Source organism: Neopelma chrysocephalum, unplaced genomic scaffold, assembly GCF_003984885.1.
Source record: "Neopelma chrysocephalum unplaced genomic scaffold, ASM398488v2 Primary Assembly neopelma1_25, whole genome shotgun sequence".
NCBI classification, from domain to species: Eukaryota; Metazoa; Chordata; class Aves; order Passeriformes; family Pipridae; genus Neopelma; species Neopelma chrysocephalum.
Genome location: NW_020897694.1, coordinates 27,336,542 through 27,360,994, shown reverse-complemented (window position 1 = coordinate 27,360,994; position 24,453 = coordinate 27,336,542). Strand labels below are relative to the sequence as shown.

At 37.4% G+C, this 24,453-nt stretch overlaps 1 protein-coding gene across 4 annotated transcripts in view; it reads left to right on the top strand.

Moving 5' to 3' along the window:
* The window catches only part of NALCN (sodium leak channel, non-selective), a 232,806-nt gene that overhangs the window by 89,926 nt on the left and 118,427 nt on the right, over window positions 1-24,453 (top strand). For all 4 annotated transcript variants that reach the window (XM_027674690.1, XM_027674688.1, XM_027674689.1 and 1 more), the window contains one exon: window positions 22,256-22,387. In XM_027674690.1, coding sequence (XP_027530491.1) covers window positions 22,256-22,387 — 132 coding nt within the window. The remainder of the gene's footprint in view (window positions 1-22,255; window positions 22,388-24,453) is intronic.

Genomic DNA, 24,453 nt, shown 5'->3' with positions numbered 1-24,453 from the left:
TTTAAAGGCTGCTTCAGTTATGTGTTTTGCTTTTTTTTTTTTTACGTCAGTCTTTTTGCTTTGATCTAAACAGGCAGACTGGAACATTTTTCTAGCATTCTTTTTAGCAATGGACTTCAGTACAGCTTGTACTCATAATTTGTACTTAGAAATTTTGGGGCACATGAATGTCAGTGGATTATAGAAACTATTCAGTAATGCCACTAGAGTTGAAGTTCAGCTGAGTTTCCTTTAGAAAATTTTATTTCTGGGGTTAAATATGTCCAGTGTTTCAAATCCTATCAAACCGAAAACAGGTATTTAAATTGTCATGTAGTTTTTTTGTGTTTCGCACAATTAGAGCAATCAAAGTGTTGAAAGCAGCAGCAGGAGCAGCATGACTTCCTTTGGAGCTGTAACTTGGATGACAAATCTGAGCAAAGTGGAAGACTGCAGAGTCTTAGAATAAAACTAGCAGGATTTTTTTGTCTTCATGTGGGTTGTTTTCCCTCCAAGATTTTCCATAATTCTATTATTTTGCAAAGAAATGTCTCTTTTCACTAGGACTGCAAAGAATATCATGTACTACAGCCATGTAGGTTATTAGATAGTCCTTTTTAGATGTTATTTTTAGATTTTTGAAACTTTTTGAAACAAATCACTTTGCAATATCTCTTTGTTACTCTTGGGGTCTCTAACCCTATAGGTTTCTCAATAGTGAGTGGAGAGAGTTATTCCCATCATGAACCTGAAGATAATTCTCAAGTTGGGGATGATGAATTGCCTTTTGTGTTGTCTGTACTTCTTCATTGTCATGGGGAGGCAACACAGACTGTGTGGTCTTCACAGCACCTCAGTGAAATGCCTAAGAGCAATCAGGATGAGTGTGAGCCAGTAGGTATTTAGACAAACAGCTCTTACTAAATCCTGAAATTTTTAAGTGGCTGTTTCATATTCAGATTAAAATCTTTGTTTTCAATTATTCATTAATATATCTCACTAAAAAAATCTTTAAGAATGGCTTTGCCTTTTCTTATTCTTGGTGTTCTAAATGCTGACTCTAACTCTTGAGAACCAGTGAGGTCCTGTTTCATTTCATGTCTTTAAGCCCCAGGCAGATGCTAGTGGTAGGATCATAGTGGCACAGTGCCAATGGAAAATTATGGGCACTGTCAGAGGGCAGCTGAGAATCTGAATCCAGGGGTCTCCATCACTCTACAGACTGCATCAGAGTGCAGGATGTTTGCCTTCCTGTTTTAGGTGTGCAAGTGCTTCTGGGGTGAATCTTGAATGCCAGAATCTGTACCTCCTCTGTCTCCAGTAGGCCATAATAATATATTTCTGGTGTGCAGATTTAAAGCAAAATTAGATCGTGCTTCAGCAGGCATGCATACTGAATTTTCACAAGTATTTTGCATTTTTTATATTCTACTGAAATCAGTAGAAGGTGCCTAGAGTTTTGAGAATCATATTTTCATGTGAGTGATTTCATTGACATAAATGCAGCTGTTATACAGAGAAGTATTTGCACAGTCATGTCAAAGTCTACATCTTTTATCCTTTGGGAATTTTTAAAGTGTTAGCTAAAGACAGAAGCATCTTCCACTGCCCTGTGCATTTTAACAAGTTGAAGGCTGCAGTGCAGTAAAGTAGATTCAAATCTTCAAGCTGATTCTCTCAAAATTTTGCATCCCCTTCCCGAGATTCCATTTCTTTCATACCCTTACCTCAAAACTTTGAAAAGAGGATCTTTGAGGCCTGATAGGAGCAAAGAGGAAAGCTAGCAGTGTGTCATATGGACAAAAGACGCTGACTTTCTTCATGTTTAATGGATGTGAACTGATAGCACATGTTTGCAACCCTTCGTTGGCATAGATATACTTTGGTTTCTAGCCCTAGATTTAGTTTTATATTCAGGGTATTTTGAAGTTTGAGCTCTTTTTTTTTCCTGTGTGTTATTTTAATTCTTTCATGTAAAAAAAAAAGAAAAATCCTTTAATGTTCTTGTCTCAGAGCTTTCAGACAATGTACAAAACTGAACTATCACAATAAGAGTGTTCATTCCCTTTTATAGACTCTCATTCTCTTTATTTTTCTAGCTAAAGAAGGTGAGGATGGATACCTGGCCTAGAGGCCATTGGACATGGACTGTGGCCTTCCATACTTCCTTGTCCAGAACAGATCAATCATTCCCCCTTTACACAGTGCTTGTCCCTTTGCCTTGTCTGGGCCCCTGTGGCACTCCTGTATCTTTCAGGCACAATTATTTCTCTGTGGTGTTTTCCATTCCGAGTATCCAAAATAAATTAAGGGTAGTGTTGACGGCTCACCAGAACGATAATGAGGTGATGCTGAGGTCATGCATTGCATGCTCTCAGGTTTGATAGGAGTGGGAGTGAAGTTGTTCAAGGGTGCAAAGACTTCTGTGGTGTTAGACAATTATACAGAATGGAGGGAGCCATTCTTGGCTGTAGTTTCAAGGAGAACTAACAGAGGAGGTCCAAACCAGAGCCATGCAGGCAGCTAGCAGTTAAGCAGACTGCATATGGCCATCAGTTTTTGTGGTTGCTTCTTGGCTTTCATTCCTTTAACAGAATAAAAGTACCAGATGATAACAGAGAATGAGTTTTCCTCAAGTGAAAAGCTTCTTGCAAATTCTTTCATAACACAGAGGCAAAAAGGATACAGTGCAATACTTAAACACAAAAACCAAACATGCTTGGTTGTTAATGATAGGTATTGTAAAAGATCAAGTAGAGATGACAGAAAATTAGGATAGGGTACAGCAGGCTGTACGTTGTATGGTACAAACAACTATGACCATTACACAGAGTAATGGGTACAAATTAAAAGAGACTAAATTTAGGTTAGATATTAGTAAGAAATGTTTCATTATGAGGGTGGTTTAACACTGGAACAGGTTACCCAGGGAGGTTGTGGATGCCTCACCCTTATGGTGTTCAAAGCCAGGATAGATAAGGCGTTTAGCAATCTGGTCTAGGAGGAAGTATCCCTGCCCATGGTAGGGAGGGTTGGAACTAGATGATCTTTAAGATCTATTCCAACCTCTTAACATTGTGTGATTCTATGATTAAAATAAGAATGAGAGAATTTATGGCGAACAGTGAATGTTGTAGATTCTGTAGTAGAGTTTGAGTGGTAGCAGGAAAATATCCTCCAATGGCTGCAGCCATTGTCAGGCCATGCTGGTCAACAGCCTAGAAAGTCATTCTGCATCGGAAGGGATAAGGGTGTGATGCAGCAGATACTTCTTTTACTCTGTTGTAAGATGAACCACCTTTCAGTGATGCCCAGCAGGGAGGGACCATAACATAAAACACAAGAAGTTCTGCCTCAACGTGAGGAAGAACTTCTTTACATTGCGGGTGGCAGAGCACTGGAACAGGCTGTCCAGGGAGGGCATGGAGCCTCCCTCTCTGGAGGCATTCAAAACCCACCTGGGCACCTTCCTGTGTCACCTGTTCTAGGTGACCTGGTCTTGGAGGGGAGGTTGGACTAGATGATCTCCAGAAGTCCCTTCCAACCCTAAGTATTCTGTGATTCTTTGATTCCTTTAGAAAGACAAAAATTAATCACAACTGGAAAACTGTCACTCAGCTGTGTTGGATTCTTTTCCCAGCTTTTTCTTTTATCTACACAAAGAGCCTTGATCTTTCCAGCTCAGCTTAGTGCAAAGCTGTTACTTGGGCTTCCATTTCTCAGGACAGTTGGCAAAACACTAGCATATTCTTTCCTCATACACAGTAACCAGTTTCTGTGGGCAGGAACGGGCATTTAACTTACTTTGGATATTTAAAAATTATTTATCCAACTGAGGCACAGAAGGTTATACTTAGTGGAGAGAAGCAGATGCTTTCTTTGCTAGTTGTGACAGATTTTTTTTTAATAGGCCTAGATCCATAACACTCTGTTTCATATTTAAGTTGCAGTTTCAGGAACTTTCATCATTCATTTCCATAATCAGTCATTTCCATTCAATCTTCACCTCATCTTTTGAATAGTAGCTTGAAACATCATACTTTAAGTACCATGCATTATTTTGCCATTAATTCCACCTGGTGCATATATTATATGTGATGACATTTTATTAATTGCCCAGTACCTAGAGGGTATATAAATAATTTCCTCTTCTCTATCGTAAAAATTTCAGAAGGTTCAGCTGGGAAAAGCAGATATATGCACTAGTGGGCTTGATTTCAGAAGGTGTTTTACTACAGACACTGCTAATATAGCAGAGTTGGCAGCACATGTGCTGTGCTTCTTTCTTTATTTCTGGCCTTCACTTCCTTCTGTAGGATCCTAGATTACTCAGAGGAGGAACTGGAACACTAATTAGTGAAAGCTGACTGTATACGCAATTCCCTTCCTCATACTGTCTTTATCTACATAAAGTTTTGCCATCCAGTCTGTTATTCTGTTGGCTCAGAACTATCTTCCTGGATATCTCAGTTTCCTTCAGTATCCTCTGAATCATTTCTCTTTTACTGAGAAACTGCCTCCCACTGACTATTTGTGATGGTTTCAGTCTAGGCCTTCCTGGAGACCAGCTTGTAACTAGTAAGGAACTAGGGAAGTGACCAAGGAAGTATTCCATGCTATTCCTTTACGTAACCTGAGGTATAAATAAGGCGTAGATAAGAGAGCTCCTTCTTCTTCTCTTCCTGTGAGGTTTGGGAACAGTAGGTCCCTGCGTTGGTCTTGCTTATCTAGAGCTGAGGCCTGCGGTGACTGCTGTTGTCTGCCCACACGTGAGGGGAGAGCACTTGGCTGGGTGTGGCTGTCCTGCTTTTCTCAAGGGAAGTGGTGAGATTTTGTTAGTTCTTTATTTTGCTGGTTACCGGGTTTTTCGATTGTGCATACCTGTTTGTTTTTGTCCATTTTTGTCCCTTTTCCCTTTCCCCTCTTCCCCTTTTGGGAGCCATTTGGGGGGTCCCATGTTCGTATGTACATACTACCTTAGTTGTTTATCTGTGATATATGTAAATATATATATATTTGATAGAATTCCGTTTGTTCAAGCTTCTTTCAGTTTTTTTTCTCTGTGGTTCGTTTTCTTTTCCCTCGCTTGGGAAAGCAGGGGCGGGGAGGAGACAGTTTGGACTTGGTGGGAGAGCCAGGCCAAACTGATACACTATTCATGGTTGTTTGCAAGAGAAGTCTTACTGTTTTCATGCTTAGTAGCTCCATGTCATCCCCTGCCCAAAGTAAAATTTTCCAAGGCTGCATAGCATAGGAGCCACTAACAATAGATCTGATTTGATCTTAAACTCTTCTTTTTTTCTTTAGCCAAGGTACAGAAGTAAAGCAAAAAGCTGAACAAGTTTGTTATGGGTGACCAATCTCATGTTCTGTCACTCGAAGATAAGCTGAACTATTTCTTCTGGTGCGGGTCTTGCTTTTCTGCTGAATTCATGCCTGTCATATGCTTTGTGGAGCCATGATAGGTCCTGTACTGCTCCCAGTCAGAAGGATTCCCTTGGGAGAAGGTATTCCTTTTTCAAGGATGCTACTGAGCATGCTTCACATGGAGACTATTGCAGAGGATGTTGATGAAGTCAGGCAAGGTATGGCTATGTTACAGCATTGGGATCTTCCAGCTCATGTCAGGAGACTGAGGTGCAGTTAAGTCTGCATCCTTCTAGAGGTGATAGGTGATATCCCCTAGGATAGAGCAAACTAAACGAAGTTTATTGTAGCTGAAAATGCCATTGAGTAAACTAAAACCAAACCTGAAGTAAAGATCTACCTAGACAAAGAGCTGTGTATGATACAGAAATACAAACTTTGGCTTGTCAGTCTTAAGTGTTCTGAGGCAGGTTGTTATTCACTGATTGAGCTTCAAAAGAGGATAATTCATTTACTTACTGAGAAAATTGATGGAGGATTCTCAATGTTCTGCAGAGCTAAGTAGAGCCAAACGCTAATGCTCAGAGACCTTCTTGTACCTGTACCTCAGAGAAGAGGTGAGGAAGAAAGGGCACTAGACTAGCACAGGTTTATTTCTGCTCTGTTCGTTCAGGACTTTCTCTCTTTCTGTTTAGGGGAAGTGCAGAAGAGAAACAGTATAACCTGGATGCAATTAAACTCAGAGTTTTGCCACTGACTGCACTGGAGAAGAATTTAATTTCTAATGTTTTGAATATAGAACGGTGGTTTTGCAGTCATTAAAAATGGCAGATTGAAACAAACTTATATCAAACAGTCTTGAAATATAAAAAATACCATAAGCCCATGAGGCAAATGGTCATGCTCTTGCTAACTGATTTAGGGGTGTATGGGAGAAACTAGCTGTTTATTTCTCCTACCTATAAATATAATGGAAAAAGGGAGTTCCTTAAATTTACTCTAGCTGTAAAAAAATTATTTTACTGGTTATGCTTAACATTGAACACATTTCTAGAATACTTCCTATTTCTCAGAATTAATGATGTTCTATGCTTCAGCAATTCCAAGAATTGCTTTCTGTCTATTTCATTGCTGAAGTGGAGCTTACATGTCTAAATCCACTTGACTGCTTTGAAACTCTTCGTCTCTAAGACAACTCTTTGACATGTAAGTGTGCTGTGTTTTCATAAACAAGTAATGAGCTTATATTGAGACAGATAAGGGTATTTGTAAGACTCATGTTGGACACAAAAAACTTACAATTTTTTGTGGATTGTGATTATGCAAGTGTATTCAACAAAAAACATTATGAACTGGCATCATCATTAAAATGAAAGGGCAGTAATACCAGTTGGTATATATGAACAAGTATAGTTACTTTTGCAGATCATTTGGAAAATTGGCTGTAGTAATGCTGCCACTGAAGTTCCTTTTTCACAAAAAAACCCCCACATTGTAAATCAATGTACAGTTTAAGCTGTTCACACTATTTCAGTTCGGAATTAATCATTAATATATAACCACTAAGGTTAATCCTACTGGTTGTTTAAGGGAATAATAAGATATGGTGTGCAAAAAGTGAATAATAGAATAAAACTGTGGCTTAGAATGGGATGTGTGGCAGTGATAGATACAGTTTAAATTTTAATGATTTTATTCTTTGCACTGGTGGGATAGCAATATTAACTAGAAATTAATTTTAAAAATACTTGAAAGCCTTAGGGGTGGGAATGAGGGCAAGAATAGACATTTATGCATAGGTGGAGTTGTACAGACATAGACATAGAAGGAATGGAATTTATTTGGCCTTCTTATGAGTCTGGCAAATAGATATACTGATGGGAGTTGATCACCTTCGACATTTTATAATCAGAAGAAAGAGACATCAACAGGAGGTGATTTGTGTAATTTTAAAATAGTCATTGATGATAGCTCAAAACCTTGGTCATTTAAATGTTCAAGTTGAAATCACAGTGCAAACACTGAATAACATATTGTGGTAATGGATTCTCAGTAAGCTCTAGTCTTCATGTAGCTTTAAAACCCCATCGTGATCATAATGAGAAGTAATTGGGGGCCACATTCAAGTTTATAGACACACAAAACTTCATCTGCTGAAAATAAAAATCTGGTTAGTCAAAACTGAAAATTGGACATACAGGTCTAAAGAAGTCCTCCTTCACTGATATTTAGTAGACCATGTTAATTCAGTATACTGCAGTGTGTCAGTGATAGCAGTTCCCCCTAAAGAATTTGTACAGATAAAAATACACTGAGATTGTATATCTCATGATCTCTTGCAAACAGTGCTTCAGTTTTGGGTGTATTTCAGTGGCCATAAGTAAAGAGATGGTTTTCATTAAAGGCAAATGTCTTCATACTTGATATAATCAAAATCATATAAAACTATCACTTGTAAAATAGCTGGAATGTCTGTATTTTCCCATTTTTCAGGAATGACTATAAATGGAAATGTTACTTAATGATATATATTAATGTGACAGTTTTTAAAAGTTTTTATAGATCTTCTTTGGAAAACTAAAATAAACTGAATGATTTGCAAATGAGAAAACATCTAAATTTGCAGAACTTGCACCAATATTGTCAGACATGTTATTAGTTTGTTTTATCATTTAATTACAGGATCCATCTTCTTTTCTAAAGTCTTATGAGATACCTTATAACCCCATTGAGAATTATCAAATAAGAATTATATATTACAAATATAGGACAACAGCATTTTTCTATCAAAGGATATTCCTTTGTTGTTCAAAAAAATGTTTGATGCTCATATTTTTATAGAAATCCTTTGAAGTTCACTTCAATAGAAACTCTTGCCATACAGACCAGAAGAGATTTGGTTTACTAATTAACTGCTTCATTTTTATTTCCATATAACAAAATCAAATCACAAGTATAGATTTTTTTATTAATTAAACTTTTAAAAACATCTGGATATGTGCTGATGGCAAACTTTTAACCTGTTTATTTTATTTAATTTTCTTTCTTCTTAATTCCCAGCTTGATTTAATGTTCTGCGTTTTTAGGCAAACAGTGCGCTCACCAGTTGAAGAGCAGGAGTTAGAAGTGAGGCTCATACAAATCCTTGCCCTTGAATGAGTTTCACAATCCAGGAACAGCAATTCCCCTATGATTGGCACCCATAGTTCTGCCAAATACTCTTACGAGTTCACCCTAGTACTAAACCGTTTTTTGTCCTTTGCTCTTGTTCTGCTTTTCTGTCCTCCCCCTGCTGTGATCGTAAGATTTCTTAATTCCCTTCCCATGTACTTTCCCATCAGGTAAGTATTTCTGAAGTGAAAATTCAGGAAGGTCATATGGGAATAATTTTTGAAAGGATGGGTTATAGGCAGAAGAGCATTTTAAGAGTTCAGGAATTTGTAGGAAAGGAAAATTGTATTTTCTTTCCTCTCCCTTACTTATCAACTTCTCTCTATCCATGTCACTTCTCAGTATTGAGGACATACCCCAAAATTTATAATTTTCATCCAAAATCACACATTACCTTGTGTGTCTTTACTGCTTGATCAAGCCCATTTATTTTTTGTAATCCCATCCATCTCTAGCAACATTCAGTGAAGCAGCTCTATTTAGGTGGTGTTAAAACTATCAGTGTCGCAACTGAACTGCTCTTTTAATTTGCTGGGTATAGATGAGCAGAAGCCAACACAGCTCTATGAAGCTGTCGTGGTGAAGGCAGCCAAAAAATTGAACTGTACCCCCCTATACAAACTCTCCCAGGCTCTGAAAGAAGACTTACTAGTACCTGCATTTGGTGCATCTGTTGGTTTGTCTTTTGTAGGACCTACCTGCTTGGTTTTACGCCATAAGTGTGACCATAGTTATGAACACTACACATTATCCTTATCTCTTTTTACGTGGCATCTACATTTTTAAATCATCTTAATCCTATTTGAAAAAACAGTCAAAAATGGAAATGTGTGGATATTTTTAGAAGATACTTTGTGATTTGTTTTTTGATTTTTTTAAGGAGGTGGATGGTTTTCAAAGGAGACTGAAATTTGAATTAATGATGCGTACGTTAGGCTTGAGACAGTCTTTGTCTTAGGTCTCTTGCTTTAAATATATTTCTTTAAATAACACCTTATAAGAGAAAGCTGGTAATGTTGAACTATGAACTCACTGAAAATGACAATTACAATTCACTTCCGTGTGTGGTTGTGAAACTGAAGGGTTATTGGCTGTTCATTCAATTATCCAAATAAAATTTAGTTGAATTTCCACTAAATTTGGAATGGTAAGCTTTGAAATAACCAGAAGGTTGCAGTCTCCTGTGTCCTATGACTCCAGCCTCTCCAAGAGATTTACAAAACAGGATTCCTGAGTGGTCCAGTCCAAATCCAACCTTAATATCATGCCCTTTTTAGAAAGTGGAGAAATAATTTCTTTTACTACTACCTGTGAGAGGGAAACAATTTAAAAAAATCAATGTTTTTTCATTCTGGAATAATACTGTGTTTCATCCAAGCCACATTAGAGTTGTCTTTTTGTTAGACAGGTCTACATCACTGGTTTTACCTTCGTGAAGGGAAGGGGATATCACAGCTTGACTGCAGTAAAGGTAGTCTAGCTGATGAACCTGGAGAACAGATGCTTTTTAAGAAAAAGGGAATTATATAGGCAATCACTACCCCTTGCCCTCTGAATTAATGGCAATCAAAATCTCTGATTAGCTTTGCTATCCCCTTGCTCAAGGCAGTAAAGCCTAAGTTGTCAGCAGTTTCCAGCGCTATTTAAGTTAGGGAGAAATACTCCTATGATTCTCTTCCCTGTGTTTAATTTTTTTGATTGGAAGCCACTTTACTAGAAAGTAGGTTTTGAGTCTAAGTGCAAAAAGTATTTTTTTTCTTCTAATTATTCATCTGATCACTTCTTTAATGGAGCATTTGATATATTTCAAAGTAATCTCTGCTTTTTATATGTAAATCACGAATCTGAGAGTGTGCTAATTAAATTACACAAGGAAAATGCAAGGAAAAACCGTTCTAATCAAAAGGTGGAAATTCCATTGAAATTTTTGATATTTATTTATATAGCTGAGTAACTCATTTTAGAAAAACTTTTTGTCTAAAAGTGAGGTTTTCTGACTGTACCACTGTCGGTATGTTCTTTCTGTTTCCTATTACACACCTGACTAGATTAAGCCTTTTAGTGTGAAGCAGATACACATACATGTTTTCAGACATATCAGCTGTGTTCTGAATGTCATTAAATTACCGATTTCCTGCCATAAAAACTTCTCCCAAAAAGTGAAGTTTTTGTTGTCTCATGCCAGCACACCAAAGTATAAAAGTGATACAGAGCAGGAGCAAAAGCGTTTCAAAGGAGGTAGCTGTTGCCAGTCTGAGCTGGACTGTACCCCATGTTCCTAAAGCAGTACATGCAGTAACTAAGAAGATTAATGTTCTACGTTAGGCAAGGCATTGCAATCAGAAACCAATAATCGATACAAACGACCAGTCTGACCCAGGAAAATATTTTCATTAATTCTGGCTAGAGTTGTCTTAAAGCAAGTTGTCTTAAAGCACACATTTGGCAGTTTTTAGTTCAGAAGGGAAATTATTGAAGAACTGAAGTACTCTACTTTTTCTAATGCTGATCAAGTACTTCTGTAAGTTTTAAACAGTTGAACTATATAACAGCTGTGAAAAACCACTGAAATTTAGCTTAGCCACCTAAAGAATTTCAAAGCACACATTATAATAATCATTGTGCTAAGATAAAAAGCTGCAATAAATACTAAGAGAAGGTAAGAAGCTCTAGTTGTGTATAAAAATTTTCCATGAAGGAGAGTTTTGTCTTAGTGAGTTTTCCAGGAAATATAGTGATAGTAATAAGAAAACCCACGAAAAAAAGTTTCCTTTCATGAGGAATTGCTTTTTTGGAAGGTCATTTTCCAAGTTTGCATGATGTTTGGAAATACTGACAGCAAGTTGTCCAAAGATAGAACTGAATGCTTCCACATGTATATTTTGATGTTAGCAAAGAAATTATTTAGATGAACATATTTTTTGCTTTTTCCATGTCAGACAAGCAAATGCTTCCTTGAAGGATTTGGATTTATTGTTTTTTTCCCCATCACTTCCTCAAACTGAAGAAAAATATTCCGCATCTCTTTTTTTGTTTGTTTTCTTGTTCTTCTTTTCTGTTAAAACATTGGCCTGTTAGTGTTTTCTTTGTAGTTGGGAATTCAAAATGGTGCTGCATTGTTGTACAAGAGGTTGTGGGCAAAGAGAGACTCAATTTCTGCTTATCCTGAATTGCTCTGTATGTTGTTTTCTCATGAACTCAAAGGAACTAGAAGATATGCCCTAAAGTCTTCCTAACAGCAGCATTTATATTTTTAGTCCTCCAACTGATTCGGAGTAGTGTCAGCTCTCTTCTGCCTTCTGTCACTTTATACTATCAGAACACCCACATAAGTCGCTCATGGTATGTGAACACTTTTGTGAGGAAAGGTGGGTTGAAGCACATGCGACCAGCACTGAGTTTTGGTTCCCCCTGAAAAGCCATGTACTCTACAGATTGTATGCAGAGTTAGTAGATACCAACTTTGATACAAGCAACTGGCTCATTGGAGTTGACACAGCAGTGAAGTCACAGTGAAACAGAATCTGCGCTAAATACTTGAGAAGGTGGTTTAAACTGTGACATAGCAAAAAGGGAAGGGCAGGCAGATTATTTAATTCCTCTCTAGCTCAGCTGCACCTATCCTTGTATATGGATATCCTAAAAATAATGCCAAGAATTCTGAAGGATTTCATGATGATCCTGAGTAAGTACCAATTCCAGAATATGGTGCAATACTTACGTTACAGTCTGCTGTTCTTTCGGCTCATTAGTTACTAATTATAATGAGAGCAAAGTTTTCCTTCATATTTATAAAGCAGCTAGTAAAGCTACAATAACATAAATAAAACTGCAATAACATTAAAATAAGAATTATTCTAATGAATCAAGAAATAAAAAGCCAAAGAAAACAGAGGTAATGAAAATGGCTGATTCACGTCAGGTTAATAAATGACATTTCAGAGACATGGCTCTTGAATTGAAATGTAAGTAAAAGAGTAAGTAGTCTATTGAAGCAATTTCAAAGAGGCCTTCCAGGTGCAATCTTCAGAGGCATATAATTCAAGGAATAAATGTTAATTGAAAATTTTTTGAAATGAGGTTCCTAGAGTTGTAAAGTGTAAAAGTTATGAAGGCATGGAAAAAAATTACAGCATGGGTAGGGTCCAAATTCTTTTCATTCTTATTCATCTCCCCTGAAATTTGAGGAGAAAGTTGAAGCACATGTAATAAACAATTACTTGTCAAAATGATATTTAATGCGTTTCTGAAGGAGTGAGCAATATATTATGTACCACAGCTCATAAATGGGACAGCTTCTAAATAATAGCAAACAGATTTAGTATTAGGGATGGAGGTGTCTCACTGCACAGTAAGCACAACATTATTACTTTTTTTTTTGTGGTTAACATGTTCTCAAAATAAAAATATACAAATATAGGAAATGTAATGAAATAGAAGATTATATCTAGGGGGTTCAGCAACAGTATGTAAATATATAATGCAGATAGTGAATCAGCTGAAGTTTTCAGAGAAGAACTTAGAAAATGTAGATTAAGAATGTCAAGTGCATCCATTATAAGGTGACTGACTGAGCACAGCATCAGCAATTGGCTATAAATTTGGCCTGCCCTATAAGTGTGTATTTATAGAAATGTATGTGTGTCCATACATATATATTTTTATATAATTTTGTATTTGTGTGGTGTTCATCCATAATGTGACCAGATGGGAGTGTTTGGGTCTATACCTCTTCCTGTACCTGAGGTTCACAGAATGGGTAAGATTGGAAGGGATGACAGTGGGACATCTGGTCCAACCTCCCTGCTCAAGTAGGATCACCCTAGAGCACACTGCACAGGATTACATCCAGATGGTTCTTGAATGTCTCCAGTGAGGGAGACTCCACAACCTCTCTGGGCAATCTGCTCCAGTGCTCCGTCACCCACACAGGTTAAATGCATTAAGTTTGACATATATAAAACGCATTAAGGCTAAATGCATTTTAATGTATATAAAATGCATTAAGGTTAAATGCATTTAGCATTGTGATTTTAAACTAGTTCATATGTCTAGATTGCTGCTAAGACATCACTGACAATTTGTGATTTGCAGTATTTTTTATTGTGAGAGGAAAAGAATTTGTATACTTTCTTTTTGCAAGTGCTGTGGGAGTAGGCAGCATATTAATCCACATAGAACAGGTTGTGATTTATCACATCTTAGCATAAAGTACCGACTCCACTTCAACCCTACAGCTTTGATGAAGTCACTAGATATATACCAAAAATTAATTTGGGCTATTTAATTTCACCTTTTATTCATTAATTATTTTGACTCGTATTTTCTGAATTGATCTGTGTTGCAATGTTTAGAAAAAAGAGCTAAAACTTCATTCATATTATTTGGGTTCTGTTTTGCATTTCACAGTATGTAGCTTTAAGAAAATTACTGCTGAGGTGATGATATACTTACTAACAGTTCTAAAAATCTGATGGGTAGGTAACAATTTCTATGCATTATTGTTATCATGAACAATACTTAAGGAGTATTTTTAGGTTTCTTTTATGTTGCAGCAGCTGTTCTCCATTACTCTAAGTCAGATTGCAGGCACTGAAAGGCTGCTTACTTCTTCACTATCTTCTTGCAAAGAAAATAACATATCTGTGCTAGCTGATTTATAAACTGGTGAGGAGGAGGGTCGTTTAGTTTCAAAGAAGCCATTATTTCATGGATTTTTAGGGCAGAAGAGTCACCATTTCCTTTTTGACTGTTCTATTAGAAGTTTGTGGGAGGAGGAAAGTGGCTGCTGTTAGTAAGAGGCGTACAGAAGTGTATTTATGCGCTGCTTTATTCTGTTGTTGCAGAATGTGAATTAGCAGGATGCAGCTAGTCTGAAAGAGGCATATGCAACACATTCTTTAGCCCTATAGCAGAAGTGGGACTTTGGCTTTCAAATCTAGCATGTAAGGAAAAAATATATGTATAATTTCTGACAGAAACTTTTGCCTTAAAGGTTTAGTTATTTTAAGAAATCTGAAGATGCAAGTTTTCCATTTCTCTTCAGTAGGCTTTTTATCATTACTTCCATGAATTTACTTCCTAAGTGTGTTATTTTCTCATTCCTCCTATGTTACTATCTTTACTTTATTCCTTTGATCAGAATTCAGTGTGCCTTTTTTAAAGTAGTTTTAACTTATAAATCAAAATTAGCTATGCTAAAAGGCAGGAGAGTCGATGTAAATATGACAGGTTCATGAATTGCCTGTATTTTCAAATATTACAGACACATTTAGACTGTTGGAAGATAGTACTTGGAAATTGCTGATCTCTGTATGATTTTATCTATATCATGTCGTCTGAAAATGACATTTGTTGCTTTAAAAACATATGGTGATAGCATGAAATCTTATGCTTACCTGTCAGAGCACATATTTGCATGTCCTGAAATGTTGCCATTATTCAGTAATAGTCCCATTTCCAGGCTATTTTGAGGCTACATAGTAGGAGACCCTGTAAAAATACAGTTAGATACAGTGCCTACCTTGAGGTTTGCATGCTAATCAGATCAGATGGAAGGTACAAAGGGAAGCACAGTAAAGTGAAATGAATAGAATATTTTACAAGCCAGGACAGTTTGCTGTCCATGCTGTTCTTTCTACCAGGCCAGTGTCACCTCTGCTGCAACCACATAACATTTATAGAAAGGTTTCCAAATGTGTATTCTAAAACTTGCAAGAGTTATGATGTTTGTGGGTTTGGGGAGCATTTTCCTTCCTTGAATATCACCATACCATCTATATTATCTCCTGGAGCTGATAACAAAGGTTCTCTGAGCTAAGGTGATCTCAAAGTAACCTCGAGTTTCTGGGGAGATTTTTCATTGGACCATGAATCTCTACTACATCACTACCCTAAGAACTTCCCGTGCTATCATAAAAAATGTTAAAGCAAGCCTCTATAGCCAAAACTGGTGAAGAATCACCCTGCTGTCATTGCACTGGGGCAGGCAGCCTGTGCTGGAAGGCCAAGACTGCCCCTCGTCATCACCAAAGTTAGTAACAGCTGTGAGTACTGACATGTTTTCTTTGTGGTATCTAAAAGCCACCCCTTCCAGCATCTTTAAAACTCACCCTTCACCTTGTTTCCTCATGAAATTGCATTATTTGAATTCATCTAGCATCTGGAAGTTCCTCTCAAATACAGTAGATGGTATGTCAGATTTACAAGATTTCTAATGTCCCACACTGATATATAACTGCATCAGTATAAGATATGAAAAAGCTTGTTCCCATAAAATTTCTGGTTAATGCTTAATAATTTTCAGAAATGTTCAGATTGCAGAGCATGACAATAATTGCTAAATTCTCCTTATAAGCATATCTTTTTCAGGCAGTCATAAAATAAGTTGAAAGCAAAATGGTTTATAGAAAATTAGTTACATAGCTTGTAAAATGCTCTACAATGTACTGCAAACAAAAGGGAAAATTTCCTGCAATTTCACAATTTTGTACTTGCTCAGATGGCCATTAACCAACAAGATGAAAATCAAATTTATCCTATTCACTCCATGAATTATCTATGATTAACAGTGTATAGAATGTGATTTTCTAAAGCGTCTTTCATATTCAAGGTACCTTCAAGCACTTTGTAAAGAAAAGGGACAAAATAAACACCACAAGTATACTAAACATGTATAGGATAAAAAAACTTGCCCTTTTCTTTATGCCACAATTGAATCTTTGCTCAGTGACTCTTAGAAACCTTGTGTCATAGAATCCTAAAGTCAAGGGTGTTTTGCTATTTCTAGTCTTGTACATTATAATTATTTCTGAGGCATTTTATTATGTATCCTTCTTTCAACATCAAACTGACTGACCTTTGTGTTACTTTCTTAGTGGTATAAATTTTATGCATACACCTTAAACTTGTCCTGCTCTATAAAACCCGTCATCTCTTTGTAAGTATTTAGCAGTCATGGGCTGAGCTCTGAAAAATTGGCTAGGAAGAATGAGAACTTACTTAAAATACTTTTTTTTTTCATTTGACCTAGTGTTTTCCATACTACAATGATGAACCTGAGTTATGCTTTGTTAGTTCTTCTGAACAAGTTATGCCCACATAACTTCAGCTAATGGGACTTTAAGAAGTCATTGGGTACCATAAGACTTGCAGTGTCATTACAGAATGTAACACCACAGGTTGTGGTGGTTCTGTGCATGGAAATAAGCTGGGAGTTTTATTCACCCTAATGTCACTACAGTGGTAGAGGCTTGGCTGCATCAGGCCCATAAGTAAAAAAGAATGGAGTAGCACAAATGTAAGCTTTTCAGTTGCAATAACTGTTCTATAATATCACCCAACTCTTTTGTGCACATCTAAACAACTTTAAGAAATCAAAATCTGTTCTAGCTACCAGAGAGGATGGTCTTCCTGTAGGCATGTGTAGAGAGGAGTACATAATAATCTACAACATCATTATAATGATAGGTGTAAACTTAACCACGATGATCATGTAGCCAGTGTAAGGTCTTTAAACAGCCATAGCTGGAAGCTTGCCAGGAATCTTTTAGCAGGACCTAGCTTCCTTGGGCAAAGAGCAAAAGCCAGTGAAGATGAAAAGGGAGTAAGCAGCCTTCCAGGGCCATTGCATTAAAAGATGAAGGAGGAGATACTCTGTTTTATGAAGTGATATAGTATATCTAAAATATAAAGAAATACAGATACAACCATATTTTTCCTGTTGATGAATGTGTAATTCAAGAGTATCAAAATCTGCAAAAAAGCTGCTTATCCATATAGTGATTATCAAAGTCTTTTAGTTAAATGATGTTTACACTGTTCCTTAATTGATTTGGTACTTTCAAGATCTACCCTGCCAGTTTGACAATTATGCACTCTAAGCTTTTCACAGACTAAATGGCCAAAATAAGCAAAGCTTTCCTGCATATCAGATCTTCACCATGTCTTGCTCAGTACTAATAAGCTTGAGGGCTTTGTAGGTAATTTTTTATCAAGCCATTTTTTCCTCTTTTTTTTTTTCTTAGATCACCACCAAGAGTGTTAGTTTTGTCAAATGCAATCTAAATTTCTGTGGGTCTGAACTGAAACAATGAGCCCTTTGAAGACACCTCTTTCAAGGTTTCATGTGATAATATTGAACATTACCAGCTGGGTCAGTTTTGAGCTAGTAATATGAGGGTATCATGGCCCATGGGTTCTTTCATTATTAAGTTTGTCAGACCCTAGAAGTTTGCAATACTTACCATCTTGCTTACTAAGCATGATCTATTATGGACTTGAAAGAAAAATCCTGTATAAAGGATGGTGATACAAGGAGTGACCTGATGTACGTATCAAGCCCCCAGAAGCAGTTTAGCATTAGGAAAAGGTAGTTTCTTATTCAGTTATTATAGTTTGCTTAGTGACTGCATTTTGCATGGACCATTGCTTTCCTGAGCTAGCATCTGTGTGGCTCTGGCTGTGTAAGGTGGCAGCTGCTGTCGATTTTCTCCAGGGCAGTGAGCTGGCAAAGGCAATTTACGTCAATCATCCTGCCTCTGCCATCCAGGAATATGGGAGGAGTATTGAAGTAATGTACCCCATTCTGATACTTGTGGAATGACTAAAGACTGCTTTAGGCCATACATGGTAATGCTCTGTAAGACTAAGTGAGCCAGATAGTTTTCACCTGTCAGCAATTGCAGTGTCATTGCTTACTTGAGCTTTTGGGTGAATCTGGGGTATTAAATACAGTTTTTCATCCAGAGTCCCTCAGCTGCACCAAGCACATCCCTAGTGTTGAATAAATAAGTAGTATTTTAGAAATCTTTTCTGTTGTCGTGAGATTCCCATCTGGGCACAAAGCAAATCCTCGGCTTCTTTGTCCATTTCCAAACACTGAAAGAATTTGGATCATTAACAGTTTTTTGGGTATTGGTTTTTATGGCTACTGCATCTTTAATGCACTCTGCCATCCACATTCTTCACAGTGTTGTGGACACTGAGAATCAGTATTCTGCATGAAGTGAGTTGCCAGTATTACAAGTGATTCATAGTAAATGTAAGAACTTCATCACTGTTGTAGTTGCTTGATGGCAGTAACAAGGCATTTCGCTTGAGACTTCTTCAACATAGGTAATCTTAAGTCCAATTTAATATTAGATACAATTTTCCCACCATGCAACTGGCTGACAGCAACATCAGAACATTTCTTTCATCTCATTCTTACATAGTTTAAGAAACAGACATCCGAGGCCTGAAAAAAGGTCAGTAAATTAAACAAGAACAAAAATTGGCATTATGTCTCTTCTTTCAAGTTTGTGTGGAGAATTTTCAACCACTGTGTGCCCTGAAAAGGGCTGTAATCCAAATGACACACTACTGATGCGGTGATCCAAAATAAATTTTAAGGCTTGGGCAAGTGCTGTTGGCTAAATTCAGCTTTCACTTAGACCTCATTCCAAATACAAAAATACGTAAAGAGGTAGTGAATTCTCATGGTCAAAAATTGCAGCAGAGATGCATCTAAACCATTGTGTGATGTAGAAAGAGCAAACTAAGACAGATTAAAGTAGGGGGAAAGCTGGTCACAGTAGGTGTGGGGGCTAGAGCACTGTGATTGATCTAAGGATATTGCAGTCTGTCTGAGAGGAAAACTGCTTATCATGCACAGCATTTATGCCAAGTGAGCAGCTAGATTCTGACATGCTGTAGAAAAAATTAAGACACCGATCTGGCCCCTATGAACTGGACAGTCCTGGGATCTAAAAGTAGTAAATTTCTTTTTTGGATCTCCTCAGCATAGTGTTTTTGCTGTGCATGTGGTGGAGGTATTTGCTTGGATACCTCCACCTTGCTGACCCTTTGTGCTCTCTGTCTTTCTGCCAGCAGTTAGGTGCTTTTCGCATTCCTCACCACAGCTGCATCCTCATTTGATGCCTCAGCCAGCGGTTTCTACCTTTGCATAGCGTGTGCCTAGCTTGTGTCCTATCTGAGCCTCCTTCTGTATTACCTTAATGTTGAATCATATTATTCAAAATAATACTCTCTGTTAGCTAAATAGTCTCCTTTTAGTTCAATTGGGAAGGCGGCCTGGACAAGAAGCTTTATTGAATTTTAGTGAAAAGTAAAAGGTGCTGCAATGAGTCCAGAAAAGGCAAGGAAGCTGGTGAAGGGGCCGTAGCACAAGTCTTTTGAGGAGCAGCGGAGGGCGTTGGGGCTGTTTAGCCTGGAGAAAAGGAGGCTCCCTAAAACTACCTGAAAGGAGGCTGCACTGAGTTGGGAGTTGGTCTCTTCTCCTAAGTGACAAGTGACAGGATGAGAAGAAATGACCTAAAGCTGCACAAGGCAATGGGGGGAGCAAGTGAGCAGCAGCAGGGTTTGAAGAGTCTCAGTAAGAGCACTAAATTGGGCAGTGTCATTCCTAAATCACGACAGTGTCCAAAGGTACAGTCTATATGAGAAAGTGTGCATGTATGTACATGTATACCAAGACAGTTTGTCATTTTTGTTCTTCCTGTATTACCATTTTGCTTCGCTGTTGTTTTTTATGAAAGGAGAGATAAGTGCATTTTGCAGCCTAACTTACTAGTTTCTTTTAGCAAGTGCTTTCACAATTGAGACAGAATACTTTGTTATTATGAAGAAAATTCTGACACTTTTAAAAATGCAGTGTAAAATATGCAGAGAGACTATCTGGTTAGAATTCATGTGAAATGAAAATGTAACAGATAGGATGCTACCTGGTTTGAATCACACCGTTGAAAAAAATGCATGCTGGATGCCAGTAGCCCTATCTTTACTTATGGTATTCTTATAGCTTGCCTTGTGGATTAAACATAAAAGCAAGACCTTATTTAGCCACTATTTTTGTGACTTACCTGTCTTTAGACATTGTTATTAACTCAGGCTTGTTCTGTCAATTTCTGAATGTAAGGCTTTATCTCCTGAGCCTCCCTTTCTGGGCTGGAATATACAACCATTTCATGTCACTAGGGTCAAAAGGAAGCCAGCTTGCATGAGAAGTGCTTGATCTGTCATAATGTGACCTGTAATTCACACAACAAGTCCAGATATTAAGAATCGAGGCAAGCCTATCAGCCAAATGCTTGCAAATATGTGCTTATCTCCATTCAGCTTCAATTTAAGCAAGCTACCTTAAAACTCTGGTGGAATTCAAGAGGCATGAATTCTTTAGAGAGTCTAATAGAGGGCTGCAAAGATGATAAAGGGGCTGGAGCATCTTTCATACGAGGAAATACTGAGAGAGCTGTAACTGTTTAGCCTGGAGATAATAAACTCAGAAGTAGATCTTGGCAGTATGAAAAAATACTTAATGTGAGGCTTTTCTAAGCAGTGTCCAATGGTAGGATAAGAAGCAATGGACACAAACTGAAACACCAATAAATACTAAATAAACATGAAAAAAAATTTTCACTGTAAAAATGCAGGACAAGCATGCCCGGGCAGGTGTTAGAGTTTCCATCATTCAAGATAGTCAAAACCTGACTGGATGTGGTCCTAAGCAACATTCTCTAGGTGATGCTGCTTTGAGCAGAGGGATTGGACAAGAACATCTCAAGAAGCCCTTTGAGATTCTAATCTCAGAGACTCTGTGATCTTATTTGTCTTCCACTGGGACAGTTGTCTAATTTTGAACATCCAAACAGAAGAAAAGACTCTTTCACTGTGAAGGTGGTCGAAGAGTGGAATAGGTTGAACAGACAGGTTGTGGAGCCTTTTTCTGTCAAGATACTCAAACTCTGACTGGACACAATTCTGGAATACCTGCTCTAGCTGACTCTGCTTAAGCAGGCAGCAGTAGACTAGATAATCTCAAGACATCCATTTCAACCTAATTTACTATGTGATTATGTGAACGGAAACCAGTAGAGGCATACAGTGTTTTTAGCAAGAAGCTGAGGGGAGGCAGAGTTCTTCTATATTTTGAGTTTTATTTTCCTGAACAGCTGTGGCTGACCCAATGAGGATTGTGATTAGTTTTCAGGGTAAATCATAAGTCCACAATCTTTGTGGTGGGGGCTTAGAAGTTACTTCTTTGAACTTCTGTAAACATCTTATGTATCTTATCACTACTGTTTTGGCAACTTATGGGTATAAACTCTTGACCAGTGCTCCATGCCTCTGTTTCTCTTTCCTCCTCTGGGGTTGCGGCAGCAGTGACATAAAGCATTAAGTGCATAGATATGTGAATTATCTGTGAGTACTTCATAGCTCATAGACCCAGATGTGTATATATTCTATATGTTTTATTACTTTAGGCAATAGTTTGACATCAGATGAATCCCACATTACACGATTTTCTTGAGGAAAAGCAATGCACAAGATAGAATTGATGTTACTTTTTCCTGAACAAGATTTGTAAGAATAAATCCTAATGAAGGAGTATTAATCAGAGCCAACTGAGTAGATAGAAGTACAGTTTATGCTTTAAAACATACTCAAGTAATGGATATCATGTTAAGTTATAAACCTTCAGTAAGAAGTCAGTTAGCAAATAAAAACTGTAAAGTAAAAAAAAAAAAAACAAACAAAAACCAAACAAAAACCCCAAACTTGCACATGTAAACCAGTTGAAGGAATATATTAAACTGTATTTTAAAGAGAAATAAATTACAATCATATGAAGAACGTATAGCTGTTATTATAGCTGATTATGTTTTGACAATGTAAAAGAACTTTAAAATGCATGTGGTTTGACTCATTTTGATGATAAAATTTGCTTTTTCTTTTGCAGAAAATGATGAGGTCATCTGTGTTTCATATGTTCATACTAAGCATGGTTGCTGTCGATGTGATTGTTGCTGCTAGTAACTACTACAAAGGAGAAAATTTCAAGAGACAATATGATGAATTTTACCTAGCTGAGGTGAGTATGCTGAAATAACTATCTGGATAATTTTCAAGATAAGCTAAAGTAAAAAATGTGAATGTCAAGAACATTTTAGTATGTAATTTTTTATTCCCTTAAGCATTCCGAGAATACTTTGCTAACTTGTTCGACTTCCTTTGTCTGACAATAGCTGACAGCTCTATCTTACAACCTTTTGAAAGGTAATTTCCTCAAACAAAATGTCAGTGGTAATGAGCTGAGGCTTAAGAATAACATCTGCAGGCAATGCATGACTGCTAAGTTGCTATCTTTCTCCAGCAGGAGTGTAACATTCAGAAGACTTTAAAAAGATGACAAAATACTTTCTTTTTAAAAAAATAATATAGGACTTTTCCCTAAATCATTTTTACATACTTAGCTTCCAAAAGGTCCTTAAGCATAACCAAAATAGTGTTACAAACAGTCTGGCTTCAGCAATCTGGAGAGCATACTGCAAAAAACCACATTTAACCAGTCATAAATTTGGTGAAGGAGGAGTCTATGCTCCTGAACCAGTGAAGTGGAGTGCAAGTGACCTTCTGACAGGGAGCCTGCTTGAGTCATTAACTGGTCAAGGATTTTACTGTAGAACATGCACTAGAGATACTAGAACCTTCCATACATGTCTTTTTAGTACTATTCAATTCAGTTAAAAAAAAATAATTGAAATCTTTGGTACTAATGTACTGGCATAGCTTCAAATAGATACTTGTTTTTCCTGAATTGAGTGAAGTCAGTATTGTGTGATTCTTTATTATAAAGATTTATTTCCATGGGCATTGTGAATTATGACTTTATCTGAATAAAAAGCCAGTAAAAAGATCAGTTCTTTCACCAGTGCACCAAGATCAACTCTCTCAAAGTGTTCATCACAGTTACCTGGGTTAGGTACATGTTTAGCTTTATGGTTATTGCAGTTTCCCTGGCTTCAATAGTTCCACACTCCATTTTTGGAGCCAGAGGAGACTTTCTTAGGCTAGAGTACATGATAGCAGAATATTCCTTGTGGTTTCTCTTTTGTTGGTATTGCCTTATTGGCAATACTCTGTGGTTTTATGCTCTCCTTTAGACCCTTTAGTTCATAACAGTGCAATGCTTCATGAATCTCCTTTTTTTAAAGAAGCTTGAGTTGATACACATTTTTTATCTTAGTTTTAGTATTTGTATCTGATCTCGTAAAATTGTATGAAGCTGAGAGTTCACCAGTTATGGGAACTGTTGAAAATGAAAATGAAATCAAGAAAAAAGTTAAAAGACAGCACCAGAGTCCAAACCATAAAAAAAGTGCATATTGTAGAGATAGCACTGCTGCTCATACTCTATTGTCTCTCATGCTGCTGGAGATAGCTGTAGTTTGTGTGAATATTGAGTCAATGTTGGCCTGGCCAACAATTACAAGAGTAATTGTGAAATGTCTTGTGCTTATTCTATCTTGAGTTTTAAGAGCGTTTGTGGTGGGTTGACCTTGGCTGGACGCCAGGTGCCTACCCAGCCACTCTATCACTCCCTTTCCCAGCCGGACAGGGGAGAGAGTAAGATGGAAACAACCTGTGAGTTGGGATAAGGTAGTTTATTAAAGCAAAAGCAAAGCAAAAGCTTCTGTGTGCAAAAGCGAAGCGAAAGATAACACGGTTTATTCTCTACTTCTCATCAGCAGTGATGGTCGGCCACTTCCAAGAAGCAGGGCTTCAGCACGTTCCTTAGCAGGCAGCCATTGGAGTTAACAAATGCCTGCCTTCCTGCTTCTTTCCTTAGCTTTTATATCTGAGCTGACATCATGTGGTCTGGAATATCCCTTTGGTCAGTTTGGGTCAGCTGGCCTACTTGTGTCCCCTCCCAAGATCTTGCCCTCGATTGAGGAAGGAGTGTTACAGTGTTGGTGCTGTGCTCAGCGGTAGCCAAAACATCGGTGTGTTATCAACGTCCCTGTAGCTACCAGTGCAAAGCACAGACTGTGCGGGCTACTATGGGGAAATGAACACAATCTCAGCCAGACCCAATACAGCATTTAAGAAACAACATTAACATGAAAAAGATTCTCCTAAAAATAAGACATCAGAATA